Source organism: Anser anser, assembly GCF_964211835.1.
Source record: "Anser anser genome assembly, chromosome: 1".
NCBI classification, from domain to species: domain Eukaryota; kingdom Metazoa; phylum Chordata; class Aves; order Anseriformes; family Anatidae; genus Anser; species Anser anser.
Genome location: NC_139720.1, coordinates 12,742,733 through 12,757,150, shown reverse-complemented (window position 1 = coordinate 12,757,150; position 14,418 = coordinate 12,742,733). Strand labels below are relative to the sequence as shown.

The following is a 14,418-nucleotide window of genomic DNA, read 5'->3' as shown; positions in this document are numbered from 1 at the left end:
TTTTCTAAAGTTCTTTCAAAAATTTAATTTCTGGAATTAACATAGGAAAGAAAAATGCCCCTCTCACAAGGCTGTTATGAAATTACTCTGCACAAAATTTCAATTTCTATCTAGGGAAGGTCGGAAGGGACAAGTGGCCAAAGCTGGGGGAAAGAAGAGCAATATGACATCTAATAACAAAGTCAATGAAGTGGACAATGTAGCATGACTCATCATGTTTTTGATCATAAAGTATTTGACATTACTAGCTAAGAACAGCAATAAAAATGAGCAAAGAAATGAATCACACTCCAAACCCGACATGAGAAGGATACCTTTACACAGAGCTCATGCTGAGGAAACTGTTGAATTTGTGATGTCATATGAAATAATATAATTGTGAGATGAAAAGAAAAAAGGTCAGCCATGAACCTTTGTTTTCCATCAGTTTTAAAGACGAAGTATCCAGGAACAGCAGAGCATCTTGTAGAGGGATTGCAAGGCAAAATGGGGGGATGAATTAGAAACAGAAGATTAAAATAGGATATTCTAGCAACATGTTGTTTAGAAAGTTACATCACTGGCTTCTAGTTGCCAGTGATGCACGCGGTTAACTTCTAGATTCACATGGGTCAGTTTGAATGGTTAAGATGTTCACTTCCGGGTTCACATGCACATTCCCTCTGCAGGATCAAACTTCCCTTAAACTCACAAACAAGAGATACATGTGCCATTTTAGAACACAGCACGACCAAAAATGCAGATATTATCAAATGGACCTCAGTCTCTCTAAACATCAAAACTCTCTTAAAAAACAGGAGAAAAAATCAGGAGCAAACGTACAGATGGAGTAACAGTCTGGAGAGGAGACAAGCAGGTAAGAAGCAGGAGAGCTGTAAGACATCGTATCTCACAATATCTCTGGTCAGAGGCAACAGAAAGAACCATACCTTCATGAACAAACTAAGTATGAGCAGACTGCTATTAATGCAAATATAGTATTTGTGCAAAGCAACAAAACCAAGACTGGGTTGCTTTAGGGAGAAACTGAAGGGAAAAATGCCACCAATGACTCAGGAATCTAAAAGAGAAGAACTAATAGCATAATAGAAAATATCTGTAAGTCCCCAAACAAAGATCTTCACTATTACCCTAATAATTTAATTTCTTCAAGCCCTCAGTACTGTTCAATAGAATGTCTGTATTTGGGGATGAGCAAGCCATGAGATACAGGCCTCACGTTTGCACCAGGCACTCTCCTAACATTCTGAATGAAGAATTGCAGGAACAGAGTCAAAGCTCTACAGATCTCAGTGGCAGATTGAGATCTTGGAATGAGGAGATCAGAAATATCTGGGACAGACTAGTGTGATCAGAGAGATAGTGATGTCTGTGCAGCTTTATCTTGTGAAGCACTTCCAAGAGAGAGACGGATCATGAGCTTTCCTGACCAGAGGAACTGAAAGGCATCTTATAGAAAGCATGAACAAAAAACAAACATCAACAACAACAAACCAAAACCAAAACCAAAACCAAAACCAAAAATAAACAACTTTAATCTTTACGATAGAGGTAAATTTGAGGATTGATCCAGAGAAAGGGCATTCAGGATTTAATATTCCTTCCATTGAAGTCTCCTAATTTTGAGGAACTAGGCTTTTGCATTAGAATATGCAGTGGTTTTTTTTGTTTGTTTGTTTTTGAGAATTTTGAGAAGTTTTGAGAATTGCTGATGCTGCATGTGATGTACTGGTATCTGCTATCAGTCTGGAGGAATTATAAGCTTCTACAAGGATTTGTACAAAATCTGAGAAAGATACCTGGTCATTCTTTCATTCTCACAGTTTACATCTGCATAATAAAACCTTGCCTCCTCATTTTGATTGTTTGTACATCATGTGTGACCTATGCTATCCCCCTTATCCTGTCAAGGTGAAACTGGCTGCTGGTTTATTCCAGTCCTGTGCCAGGACTGGACTAACTACGAAGCAGTATGGACAGTACATCAGTACTCTGGCTGCATTTCATATTAATAGCCTCAATTTCTCAGAGCCTATATGGATTTGCCCATTAAAAAGTAGCTGTCTGATGTAGGAACTTTGCCAGGCTTGTACTTGGTGCATTTTGTTCTAATATTTCACTCCCGGTGCTTGTTCAGGAGTTGCCATAGCTTCATGCATTAGTCCTGGGTTGTCTTCAAATTTCCTTAACAACAGCATCTCAGACACAGTCTTGATAGTTCTCCTTTCGATTGTGTCAGTTTGTTTTTAGATAGAAACAATTTTTGGACTGGTCTGCTATCTATAGATTCATATATTTCAAAGCTATCTTCAAAAGAGATAGCATATGTCAGATATTTGGATAGCTCATTTTGTTCAACATGCCAAAAACATTTTTTTATACCCTAACTAGTGAATATTTTGCACTATATAAATTTGTTACATACTGCTTCAACAATCATACTGCCTAGTTTTTATTTATTTATTTATTTTTTCTTGAGTAGTTCTGAAGTAATGCAGAGTTTCTGCTCTATCTAGAAAGACTAATATTTCAGTCTTTAAGTACATCAGTGGTCAAGCAATGGAACAGGCTTCCTAGAGAGGTAGAGGCCCCATGACTGTCAGTATTCAAGAGGCATTGGGATAATGCCCTCAGTAATATGCTTTAACTTGTGGTTAGCTCTGAAGTGGTCAGATGGTTGGATTTGATGATCTTTGCAGGTCCCTTCCAACTGAACTATTCTATTCTATTCTATTCTATTCTATTCTATTCTATTCTATTCTATTCTATTCTATTCTATTCTATTCTATTCTATTCTATTCTATTCTATTCTATTCTATTCTATTCTATTCATTTGAAAGCTCTTCCACACTATTTCAGCAGCCTATTCTTAATGCAGACTGCTGTGGAAACTGTGTGTTAACTGTGAAGGCTGAAACAAAGCTGGAAAGTGGAAAATCTGTTTGGGTAACAAAATGCTTTCATATCTTTTTCTCTTTTTCTTCCCTTCTTCTCTACTTTTCATTTTTAATTAGGCATTTTTTCCCAACATCTTTTCCATTCCTTCCTTATTTTTTTTCCTAGTATGAACACTTATTTCAGCTTATAGTAATCAATGAAAACGATATGGCTGGTCAGCAGAAACAGATGCAAAGAAACTGAAGCAAACAGCACATGTATTTAACATAGAATCTGACTAATAAACAGAAAGAACGTAAGCTCTCTATCCATAGAGTATCACAGCCTTCACTTAAACAAATGTTGCTCTGTATTTTCTTAGACATGTATTATTTCCCTTATTTATTTATTTATTTATTTGTTTGTTTTTAATGAACAGTTATATTACTAGTGCTGCCTTAGAAATTTTAAAATGAATACAATAACAATTCGGTGGGACTTGCTGCAGTGGGTCAAACACTAGACTGTATCACATGACAGCTCTCTGCTTACTGATAGTTCAGATAGTCACCTTTGTGACCTCTTCACGTTTTGAGTACAGACATCCCTTCATCTTTTTTAAACACGCAGACCTTTCTTTTCTTGTATATGCAGATTGTTGACCTCCTAAGCCTGAGGGAAAAAGGCTTTTTAAATTTTGTATTATGCATATGGGACAACATTCTTTGCTGTATAAGACTTATTTTTTCCAGCAGCAAGAATATAACTCAGCCAATGTTGATTTGTTTTGTGTCTGCCATGTAGATAAGATAGCTGGATGACAGAGAAATTAAGTCATTTACAAAAATGGATTTGCCACAGTAAACTATACAGTCAGGCCGTATTCATATCAGAGACAGAACACATTACAAGGCAACGCACAATGTTATGCAAAACACAGCCTCCCTTTTCCACAAGCAGGAACTCTTCTTTGGTATTAATTTTAAAAACGAGATGCTAAAGACAGGATGCATAGGGTAATGATGGAAAGGGATGGTATTACTCAATTGTCATTACACATTAAAGGGAAAAAAAATATGGACACATGAGTAATGAGGAGGTATGCCTTGCTTCACCAGTGTCACATATTAAATATTTTAGAATCATAGCAGGTTTCTCCAAGTACTAGATATTTTTTTTTTTTGTATTCAGATTATCTAACATGACCAAATCATATAATCTGTTTCTTATTCATTTTATGTGGGGTAGACATTTACATGTGAACTAGTCATCCTCAGTTTCCCTTATAGTCAGTCAAACAGAATATCTGCTTTGAGGATACAGCTGACTTATGTGAAATTTCTACATTGAAACAACATGAATTACCCTAGAAAGGCCTATTTCTATCCAGTGACTATAAAAGGAGATGTAATGACTAGCATAGACACAATTACCTGCACTATAGATGTATATTTGGTCACATTAATTCATCCCCTTTTCTTAAGTATTTGTGACAAGCTGTTATCCTAAAACAGTCCTATGACTCAGTGATCTCTGAAGTACAGTAGATCACTCTGTACATTTTCAGAGTTTTCTTTCGAATCACTCAAACTAACAGGCCTCTGCTTTTTCTTTAAGGAGACTATTTCTGAGTCTAACAATCTTGCAGTAAGAAATATTCCTTATTTCTGATGTACAGAAAGTTATTATGGTAAATTTAAACTTTAATTTGTTCTGTATCATCCCATTAAGTTTCATTATTATGTAATGCTTTCAATCAGTTCCTCTAGTCTTAGTGAACAAAACACGTGATGTTTCTTTTCACCACATTCTTTAAAAAACAACAACAAACTAAACAATATCCAGTCCAGCAACAGAGGGTAAGGACTCAGGAACACGTTACTTCATTTGGACCATGTATTTTGTGTCAGCCGAGATACTGTAACTATCTGTACCTCTGTTTTTGGCCTGACGATAAAAGGCAAGATAGTGTAAATTTACTCATTTATTTATTTATGAGAGTTGAGCTCAGTGCAGTATCTCTTATCTGCAAGTGATGTGTAGAAAATCACCACAGCTTAGTTAATGTACCAGAACTTGTTAAACTATCATGTTCATCCACTTATTTTGATCGCAAGTCTGTGCTTTAAGAAGAAATTAAGAAATTCTCTTGAAAAAGAGGAATTACAATCATGTGCTTGAGTATGTTGCTGCTTCAGATTTTTTTTTTTTTTTGCTACTGTCCAGCACTGTTTGCTGAAATATCTATTTTGTTGTCTATTATCACCCAGGCTTGTTCAGCATACTCGATTTCACACTCCACTTCTCTCTGAAGATTGGTGTTCTGAATTGTTTTCCCCTTTGTATTTTTCAAAATAAAACCCCATCTTTTGAGGTAACATTAACCCTTCTAATCCCTTTATTCACTTTATTGCTAAACAATTCTCCCTAATTTGTCAACATCATCAGAAAAAAAAAATGCAGCTTACTTCATTTTTCTAGATTCTTAATACATGTTAAATAAAACCAGATTTAATACCACCTATTATAACACCTCTACAAAAATTAACTTTCTCCTAGTTTATATACTAATATGACACCAATTGGTTTAATTACAAAGAAATATCAGATTCTGTCTCCTATAAAACATTCTTTTACATATAGTTATGAAAAATACTTTATTAACTATGTGAAGCTACAGATATTTGTCACTTTATGTTTATTGTTTCTGCAATTTGATAAAATATTACCAGATTGTTATATGTTTTTTTAATGACAAACATTTGGCATATGCAGACACTAAAGGTTCACTTTCCAAAAGGTACTCCAGAAGGAAATAAGTATTTCTGTATAGAAACATTCTTTTTTTTTTTTTTTTTCCTTTTGAAGCACGAAGTAACATACATTCAGTGACATGAATGCCTTTAGAAGAATAAAGTTCTTTAATCAAAGAATTTTCATCTTATCACTTCATATAATTGCAAATTGTGATAGATGCTCATCACAAAGAAAATTTGTTTGCCTTGAATGTTTAAAGCTATGAAATTATTTATCAATGTCAAGGTGTTAAGACTTCAGACACTATTGCTTTCTTACAGATAAGTCTTGACTTTGCCCCTCCAGATATGTGTATTCATGCTTACTGCATCAGGTTAGTCAAAAAAAAAAAAAAAAAAATTTGCTAGAAGATATTTTGTTTTTAAAGCCGAGAAAAATATACCACAATCTTTGTTATCCAGAAAGAAACAAAACAACTGCTGTACAATACTTTTACAATGAAGGAAAAAGACACAAAATGGCTTATTGAGACTAGCAATCTTGTAAAGGGCTAAAAGATTGCTCTGATTTGGTCTACCTTAATTATGCAATATATAAAATTACATCTAAAGCTTGCAGCACGGGGTTGGGACTATAAGAGCTTGCTGCAGACATCATACAAAATATTAAAGGGTGAAAGACCCTGAAATGCTCTAGTTTTACCCTTATACAGAGAAGGGAATGTTGACACAAAACACAAACAGGTATGTACAATAAACCATTACATTTTGCCTAGGATACTTAATTGCAGACATGCTTTTCCAGAACCAATGGTGTTACCTCCAACAACATGGAAATTAATTTCCAATCTAGCACACAAGGATGTAGTGAATATATGGATGTCTTATGGTTTAGAACCTTTTACAAACATTTTTGCAATTGTACAGACTTTCCAAACTTACCTCCTCTATGGATAATCAAAGAAGTTTCACTTCCAACAGGACATTCTTTAAGTATATCCACTACTTCTGCATGGCTCAGGTTCTGTACATTCTGCTGGTTGATCTCAACAATGAGGTCACCTTCACACAAACCAGGACATCCCTGAATGTCTAGAATTTGCTTCACCCTCTGTCCTGTAGGACTGTCTGCTATAGTGAAGCCAAAGCCCTGGGCCCCTTTCACAATGGTTAAGGTCATGAGTTCAGCTTGGGTGGCCCCAGAAGAAGCCATTGATACATTATCATCATGGGCAGGTGGTGGGAATGTGCTATCAAGCTGACTATCTGCTGGAATGGAGTGCAAGGAGTGTGGTGGTCGATCTGTTACGTCTGGAACAGACTGAGAAGTCCTAGAAATGTATTCCAAATAAGTTTCATAGTTATGTCTTCCATTTACCACTACCGGAGGCCTCTCCATTACTGCAAGGGGTGGCACCATGCTGTTGGCAGGATCTTCAGGATCAAAGGGCAAAGGGTATCCACGACATAGCACCAAGTTGACACTCTGACCAATAGGAACAGACTGGAAGAGTTTGACTACATCTGCGTGAGTATGTCCAAGGACACAAACTTCATTAATATAGACAATGACATCACCTAGAAAGAGAAGAAAACATAGTGACAACATGAGACAACTTCAGTCACTCTCTGCAGTGCATTTTTTTAAAATGAGATAGAACTCTACTAAAAATAAAATAAATTAGACCAACATGCTGACTTAAATAGAGGAGACAACAAAATTAAAGTTTGTCTGCCAAACAATGTAATACAGTTAAACAATGACAGTTCTATTTCTTTTCTGTGGAAGCTCACATGGAGAATTAAGCTGGATCCAGCAATATACCTTTTCTAAACATTTCTTCCCTATTTTTTCTGCTTCTTGCAGTGCAGTCCACATTCTTGTGTAGTACATGTTATCTTTTTGTAAGATAAAACAGGAGTTTATTTGGAGGGCTTGTTATCAAAAAATGTCACTGTTTGGTGAAAAGTAAAAGAAAAAAAAGAACGGAAATAGTAAGTTCTTATAGACTTAAGTATCAATGAACAGGGATGAAAGGCTGTTCTAACATGCTTGAGGAAATACATTTTGCACTGAACATGATATTGACAGTTTCCTATTAAATGTTCTTACTTGCCATCAGACATCCATGATTACTACACTAATTTTCTATTCTAGGCATGAACTAAACTGCATCTTGCATATTTTAGAGATGTTTGGTGGTATTTTGCTGTAGCCATGATGGTTTAAGGACAATGACAGGACAAATTTTGTAGGTAGGTATAATACCTTTTTATTAGACAAACTGTTATAGTTGGAGTAATCTATACAAGTGCATGAAAGACAGCTTAATGTCTCCAACTAAACCAGTTGGTCAAATAAAAATAAATATGTTACCTCTACTTCCAAATCTTGTTGCCGATATTGTACAGAACTACCAGACAGAACATGCATAAAAGCAAAATATTGCAAATCATCAGGCTGTTTGTGGGTCTCCATATCACTCATGCACTAACCATATTCTGTTACTGAAAAGATCAGAAAAAAAAAATCAAGTTCCTTCTTGTTATTAGATGGATCTACTTATTCATAGCCATGAATAATTTTATGGTAATGTTAAGGTGCATATTAAAATAAAAATGAGTAATCAATACAAATAATTTTCAAAATAGTTTTATGACCCCACAGTTGGTTTTCACTTTAATAAAACAATTTATATCTTTCTAACAAAAAAGAAGGAAGTTTCGTTAGAGAAGTCTGCAAGTTAAAATATTTTTGTAAGTGAAGATAATCTCTTTATCCTACCATTAATTAGGAAGAAAAAATCATTTATAGAGAAAACACAGTGAGGTGTCTACAAGGTACACTCTTTGGTAATTGACTTATCATAACATAATGTTTTTTAATGGTATTTCAAAATTCAGTAATAAAATGAGAATGATTTAGGGAGGAGGAGGTGGTTTTGTGTGGAATTTCTTCAAGTGTATTTATGAAATTATGTCTTTCAAGTACTTCAATCAGAAGATCTAATCAAGCAAACTGAGTTAAAAAAGAGCATCATCAAGATGCCAGTGCAGGAAAAGGCAAAGGCTGTTTCCATGTGAAAATGAAATGGTCAATTCCCACATGATCAGACGATCTAACAGCCTGACAGTAATTAATTGCATATGCACAAATTGTGATTCATAGAAAGATTTATTCAGAGGGTGTCTAGGGAAAAATGCTAACAGGATTTGTTTAAATGTTTGTGAATATTATTCACAAAAACATTAGGAGCTGCAAATACTGTTTTAAATGTGTCATAAATATATGTCAAACTATAAGCAAAAGCAATAAGTTCATTTCATAGGTAGTGCTCCAATGCTTCTGTCTCAAGCAACTGATGCTCTAAAAACAGTTTTTGAAAATCGAGATTTAAAAGAGAGAAGAAATTCACTGTGCTAAATTATAATGGTAACGGCTGCAATTCATTGTGATTTGATCATGCCCTGCTATAGAAAGATCTTACCTGCATTCTCATCCCTGGCTTCCGCATTAGCAGTGGGGCTGACATTGCTCATAATAGGACAGATACGGCTGAACTGAGACCTCTTCAATACATACTCCTATTTCAGTAGCTTATGCTTTAACAGTACCCTTGCAACTTTCTAATCCATGCTGTCTTTATTCCCTGAGTGCTGGCAATGCAGATATGTGGTGGGAGGAGAGCAATCTGTTTGTTCATCCTCTCTTGCAATAGTTAAGCAGAGTGTGAAAGCATTAATGCATTTATTGTGTAGGGCAAGGATAACATTGTTGGCTTTCACCCCTTCACTTTATGCCTTGGTACAGCATTATTTGTGTTCTAAAACTTAAACCAGTATGTTTTTAATAAATCAGAAAAACAGACAAACTAATTGATGTTATGATCATTATGACATAATGATCTTGAAGGTTCCTTCCAACCTTAATGATTCTTTGATTCTATGATTACAACAGCTGCAATAGAGAAAAGAAATGAGCTAGTACACAAACAGCATATTCAGAAAATATATAGGCCAAGTAGCTCTTTCCCCATCACTGAACAGGCAAAAATAAGCATTAGAAGGTCTTGGGTAAGAACTATTTCAAATAATGAACCAGTATTATCCCTCATGAGACAGCAGAAAATTCTCCAGCATTTTCTATATCAACATTTTAAAAGACCTTTTGTGCTTGCTGAGGTTTAATGTGAATAGGATACCTAGGCACATTCTGAAGCTGTAACTCACAGTTGAACTGTGTGAGATCCATAATACTACAGTGTCATATAAAGAACATATAGCTGAAGGTTAAGAGGGATGAAGAGAAAGGCATGAGTTACTACCTCAAGTCAAAGAAGAAGCTGCAATGGTGTTAAATGGGGAAGAAGCGGAGTTTCAGATCATGAGACATGAAGAAAGAATAAAAGGGGTTAAATTCAGAAATTGTTCAAATATATCTCTGGACTGTAGGAGTTTTTCTATGTCTAACTCTGTTTTCAGGCTGAGAATTTCTTATTACCGACACAGAGAGAAGTACCCAGAATTTGGTAGGAAGAGAGAGATAAGTTAAGAGCATTACAGAGCCAGCGCCATGCTAATGTGAAGTTCAAAACTTCTCTACTTTTAGAAAGCTTCCTGAAAGGTTTCTGTAGCATTTTTTCTGCGTGTTACCTTCTGCTGCTTCTAATAATAATGGATGCATATGGACAAGCATAATAGCTATCCCCTTTTTAATTTTTGACTGACTTTTTAAGCAAGACTTAGTCTGCCTCCAGAAATCACAGTTTCACAGTGAGTGGGTCTCTTTGAACTTATGCAGAATATTTATATTAAGCACCAAACTTTGTCTGGCTTTTTGAATTAAATCTACTAAAGTGACCAGAGCTTGTTTACAGAATCACTGAATGGTTGAAACTGGAAGGAACCTCTGCAGGTCATCTGGTCCACCTCCCCCTGCTCACGCAGGGACACCTATAGCAGTTTGCCCAGAAAAAAGTCCAGGTGGCTTTAGAAGACCTCCAGAATGGGAGACTCCACAATCTCTCTGGGCAACCCGTGCTAGTGCTCCATCAACCACAGAGTAAAGAAGTGCTTTCTGATGTTCAGAGGGAACCTCCTGTTTCACTTTGTGCCCAAAAGAGCCTGGCTCTGTCCTCTTTGCACCTTCCCTTCAGGTATTTGTAGACATTGATGTCTCCTGTGCCTTCTCTTCTCTAGGTTAAACTTCTCTGCATGTCAATACCCCACTATCAGGTCTTCTCCCACATTTCACTAATATTTAAGAACTCTGCACATGTCCTACCAACCCTATCTCAACTGGGATTCTTTGGGAATGAAGGAGACAAGGCTGCTTTACAAAACAGGCATTTGAATGTGACTCTGGATGAACTGGCAGGTTTGTTACCCAGTAGAGCGGACATTACATATCCTGTCCTACATCTCAAACACCTGCACCATCACAAGAATAGATTCTGCTGTCTGGCAGCCAATGCCCCAATTCAGGATTGAGTCAAACAATGTTAGTGAATGCTAACAGCAACTAAATTTGTCAAAATGTTTTACAATTCCATCTGCTTTAGTTAAGGCTTTTGCATTTGACTGATAAACTTAGGAACACAGGTCTGAACCTAGTCCTCTGCTCTCCAATACCACACAATATATTAGATCTGAAGAAATTCCGTTCTTCACAGTAATATCCATAAAACCCTAGAAAGTTTACTTTGACCAGCTTGTTTTGCTTAAAAAAAAAAAGTTTTTCTGATTATTACTTTTATTTTTTCCCCCTTTTTATGTAATATAAATGGTATCAACTCCCAATTGCTTAGTTAAAGGCTATGTTTTGTTATCTATGTATTTTAAAGCAAAAAGCAACAACAACAAAAACAGATCTAAGCTATCATTGTCTTATGTTGGTCTAGTGACTAGTGAAGAAATTTGTGAGCTTTAACACCCTCTAATGACAGTCTATTACTTGCATTCTTGTCTACTACAATGCTACAGAGTTGAATCTGACTCTGGGGATCTATTAGTAGCATTAAGTCTGCAAAAATACTATTTTCAGACCTGAAGTGCTTGATCCGAATGTAATTTTTTTTTTTGACATAAATCCTAATTTCTTTACAAACTATTACAATCTAATGTTTCATATAATGCTACCAGCTCTCTTTCTCTCCTTTCTGAAGAACTGATATTATTCAGCAACTCCAGTCAATCTGTGTTTTCATTACCCCTAAAATGTCCGTATACAGATCTTGCACTAGTAGGTAAAGTTCTTCCATTTTCTTACCCATGTTCTAGCCATCTGTATATTTCTTACCATTATTGTTTCTCATGCACTCAGTTCCCTAACTGGATTTTTTTATGGTACCTCAGTGAACTGAATTGCCTGCTAGACTTCCCTTCTCATTATTATTCAGACTTCTTTTCACTTCGAAGTCTGAACACAGAGAAAAAAATGCACATTAAGTCTTTGTTTTTAATTTAGGACCACATTCAAAGTCTAGTAGAAACTTCTGCATTGCTTCTGTAGGGTTTTGGATCAAGCTCTTAGCATTCCTGTCCATGTGCTTAAAACACTTGTAAAGAATATTGTGATTTGGTGGGAGGCAGAGACAGCTCTGCTCCCGCCATGCAGTCAGCACAAGCCGACAGCAATGGAGCTAAAAACAGCCCACGGTTTGACATGTCAGCACATGAAGCACCAGCTCTGCAAGACTCGGGCTGGATTTTTTTTTTTGCTGCATTTATAGTCCAGTTAACAGCTACTAACTTCTGTATTACTCATTCCCATCTGCATTTCTCAACCATACATTTCAAATTCTGCATATGCATACATTTCATGAACTTCAGAACTAACAAAATGCAAGCTGAACTATGTGATTTACTTTATTGTTGAAGCTTTTCCTTCACTTGCCCACTCACACCATCTACTGTCATTACTAAACTGTTTCTGTCACTTCTCAGCAGTGACCTTGTCTTCTCTTTCTGCAAAGTACTGCAATGTTGCCAGCACTGTAGCCTATTAATAATAAATTTTGGGGAGTTAACATGTTTCCAGTACTGAGATGTGAAGTGGAAGGGTAATTTCAATAACAAGGGCACATGTGACTCATGGTCAAAAAAGAGGAGGAGATTTGTTAGAAATCAGAAATTTTTATATGTGCAAATATATTTACTAGTGGCAGCACAGAGACAGAAGGAGTGCATGAGGGATCATATGGTTAAACAGTAGAAACAGAATTATATTCAGAAACTTTGAATCTCAACTTCCTTTCACTTGCTATAGATATTAATCCAATGTGTGAATAATTTTTTGTAATCAATGGGTACAGTCATTTGTTTGAATACACAAGATTTCAAAAGATTCTGCATAAACATAAATTCTCTGTCTTCTTGTATTCTGACCTGCCACAGAACCTTAAAAGACCATTTTGGCTCTACATACTAACACTTGGTGTAACTTCTAGAAATGGAAGATAAAACCTAGGAACCTGTAGTTCATGGTACACTGATTTATCTTTTTTTTTTTTTTTTTTAAGTTGGACCTAATTTTGCTAATATTAATTACATAATTATGCCTGGATTGAAAATAAAATTTACTAAATTATAATTACTTCTTAAAGGAGATTACAGCACAAAATGGCTATTGCTTATTAAGAATAAAATACCTGCCAGAAAAAGGTCTTATTTCTTTTAAAAAGGGCTATTAAATTAACTGCTAAAATTTACCAGGAGTGTAACCTGGGAGATGTGCACGCACATAATAGCCACAGCTGCAGACTGGAAGAGAGCTATACATTTAAAATTGACCACTTTATTGTTAGCTCTATAACAATTTTATCTCATAGATGGTATTGCTGTAGCCATAGGGAAATGAAAAAAGCTGCTGGGAGACATAATGCTCAGCTGCCTTTGTACTCAGAAATAATTTCAGGACCACTTGCTATGCGAGGTATGTGAGCATGCTGAACCGTCCATTCAGCACAGGAGAACTATTTCCCAGTCTTACCCTTCTACGGAAAGGTTTACCCATGTGCTGACAAACTGCAAAGCTGACAGGCTGCTGCTATCTACAGATCTGTCATTCATGCACTGGACTCTGGGAACTGAGTTTTGTGGGGAAAATCAGAGTACAATAGAAACGATTGGTTACTATATCTGACAAAGGTGAAATCAAAATGTACTTCTGGGCATCCAGGCACTCAGACTTGGGTTAGATAGGCCCAAATTTTCCTCTTAATTAAACCTGAGCAAAATAGAGGTAAACCAGCTGTTTATCACATTTTCAAGTCAGTAATTCTACAAAGGATCATTACACAAGTCGTTAACTCAAACTAAAATTTGCCCCTATCTTTGGCAGGACTGATGTATGAGGCAGAATAAAATTTATTACCCCGGCTCAGAACTTTCCTTCCTCTACAAAGAGGAGGATTTAACATGGGCATGTGACTGGAACTTTACCCGAGAACTAGATCTGTTGAGTAAGCAGGTGCCATTTTTATAAAATCAATTTTTTTAGAACCCATTTTAATTCTACTCTGACCCAATGCACATGCCTAATTAAAAAGCTGTCTATTCAAAATTTTTGTGCTTAACCAGCATGTATCATGTAATTACACCCAGGCAGATGTGGATTAGTAGAAGAAACTATTTACATTTTGTTTGCACTTTGCATACAGTGGTAAAAGCTATTTAAATAGAGGCATTTACCTTTTTTTTTTTTTGAGGAATAAGATACATTCCAAAAAAAATAAAATAAAAAAAATCTAAAGACCTTGATTATTTGCTGATCTAGTAAACATGA

The 14,418-nt window shown here is 35.8% G+C and overlaps 1 protein-coding gene across 16 annotated transcripts in view; it reads right to left on the bottom strand.

Moving 5' to 3' along the window:
* MAGI2 (membrane associated guanylate kinase, WW and PDZ domain containing 2) overlaps positions 1-14,418 on the bottom strand; it is a 773,420-nt gene that overhangs the window by 115,285 nt on the left and 643,717 nt on the right. For all 16 annotated transcript variants that reach the window (XM_083811051.1, XM_083811061.1, XM_083811062.1 and 13 more), the window contains one exon: positions 6,576-7,211. In XM_083811051.1, coding sequence (XP_083667177.1) covers positions 6,576-7,211 — 636 coding nt within the window. The remainder of the gene's footprint in view (positions 1-6,575; positions 7,212-14,418) is intronic.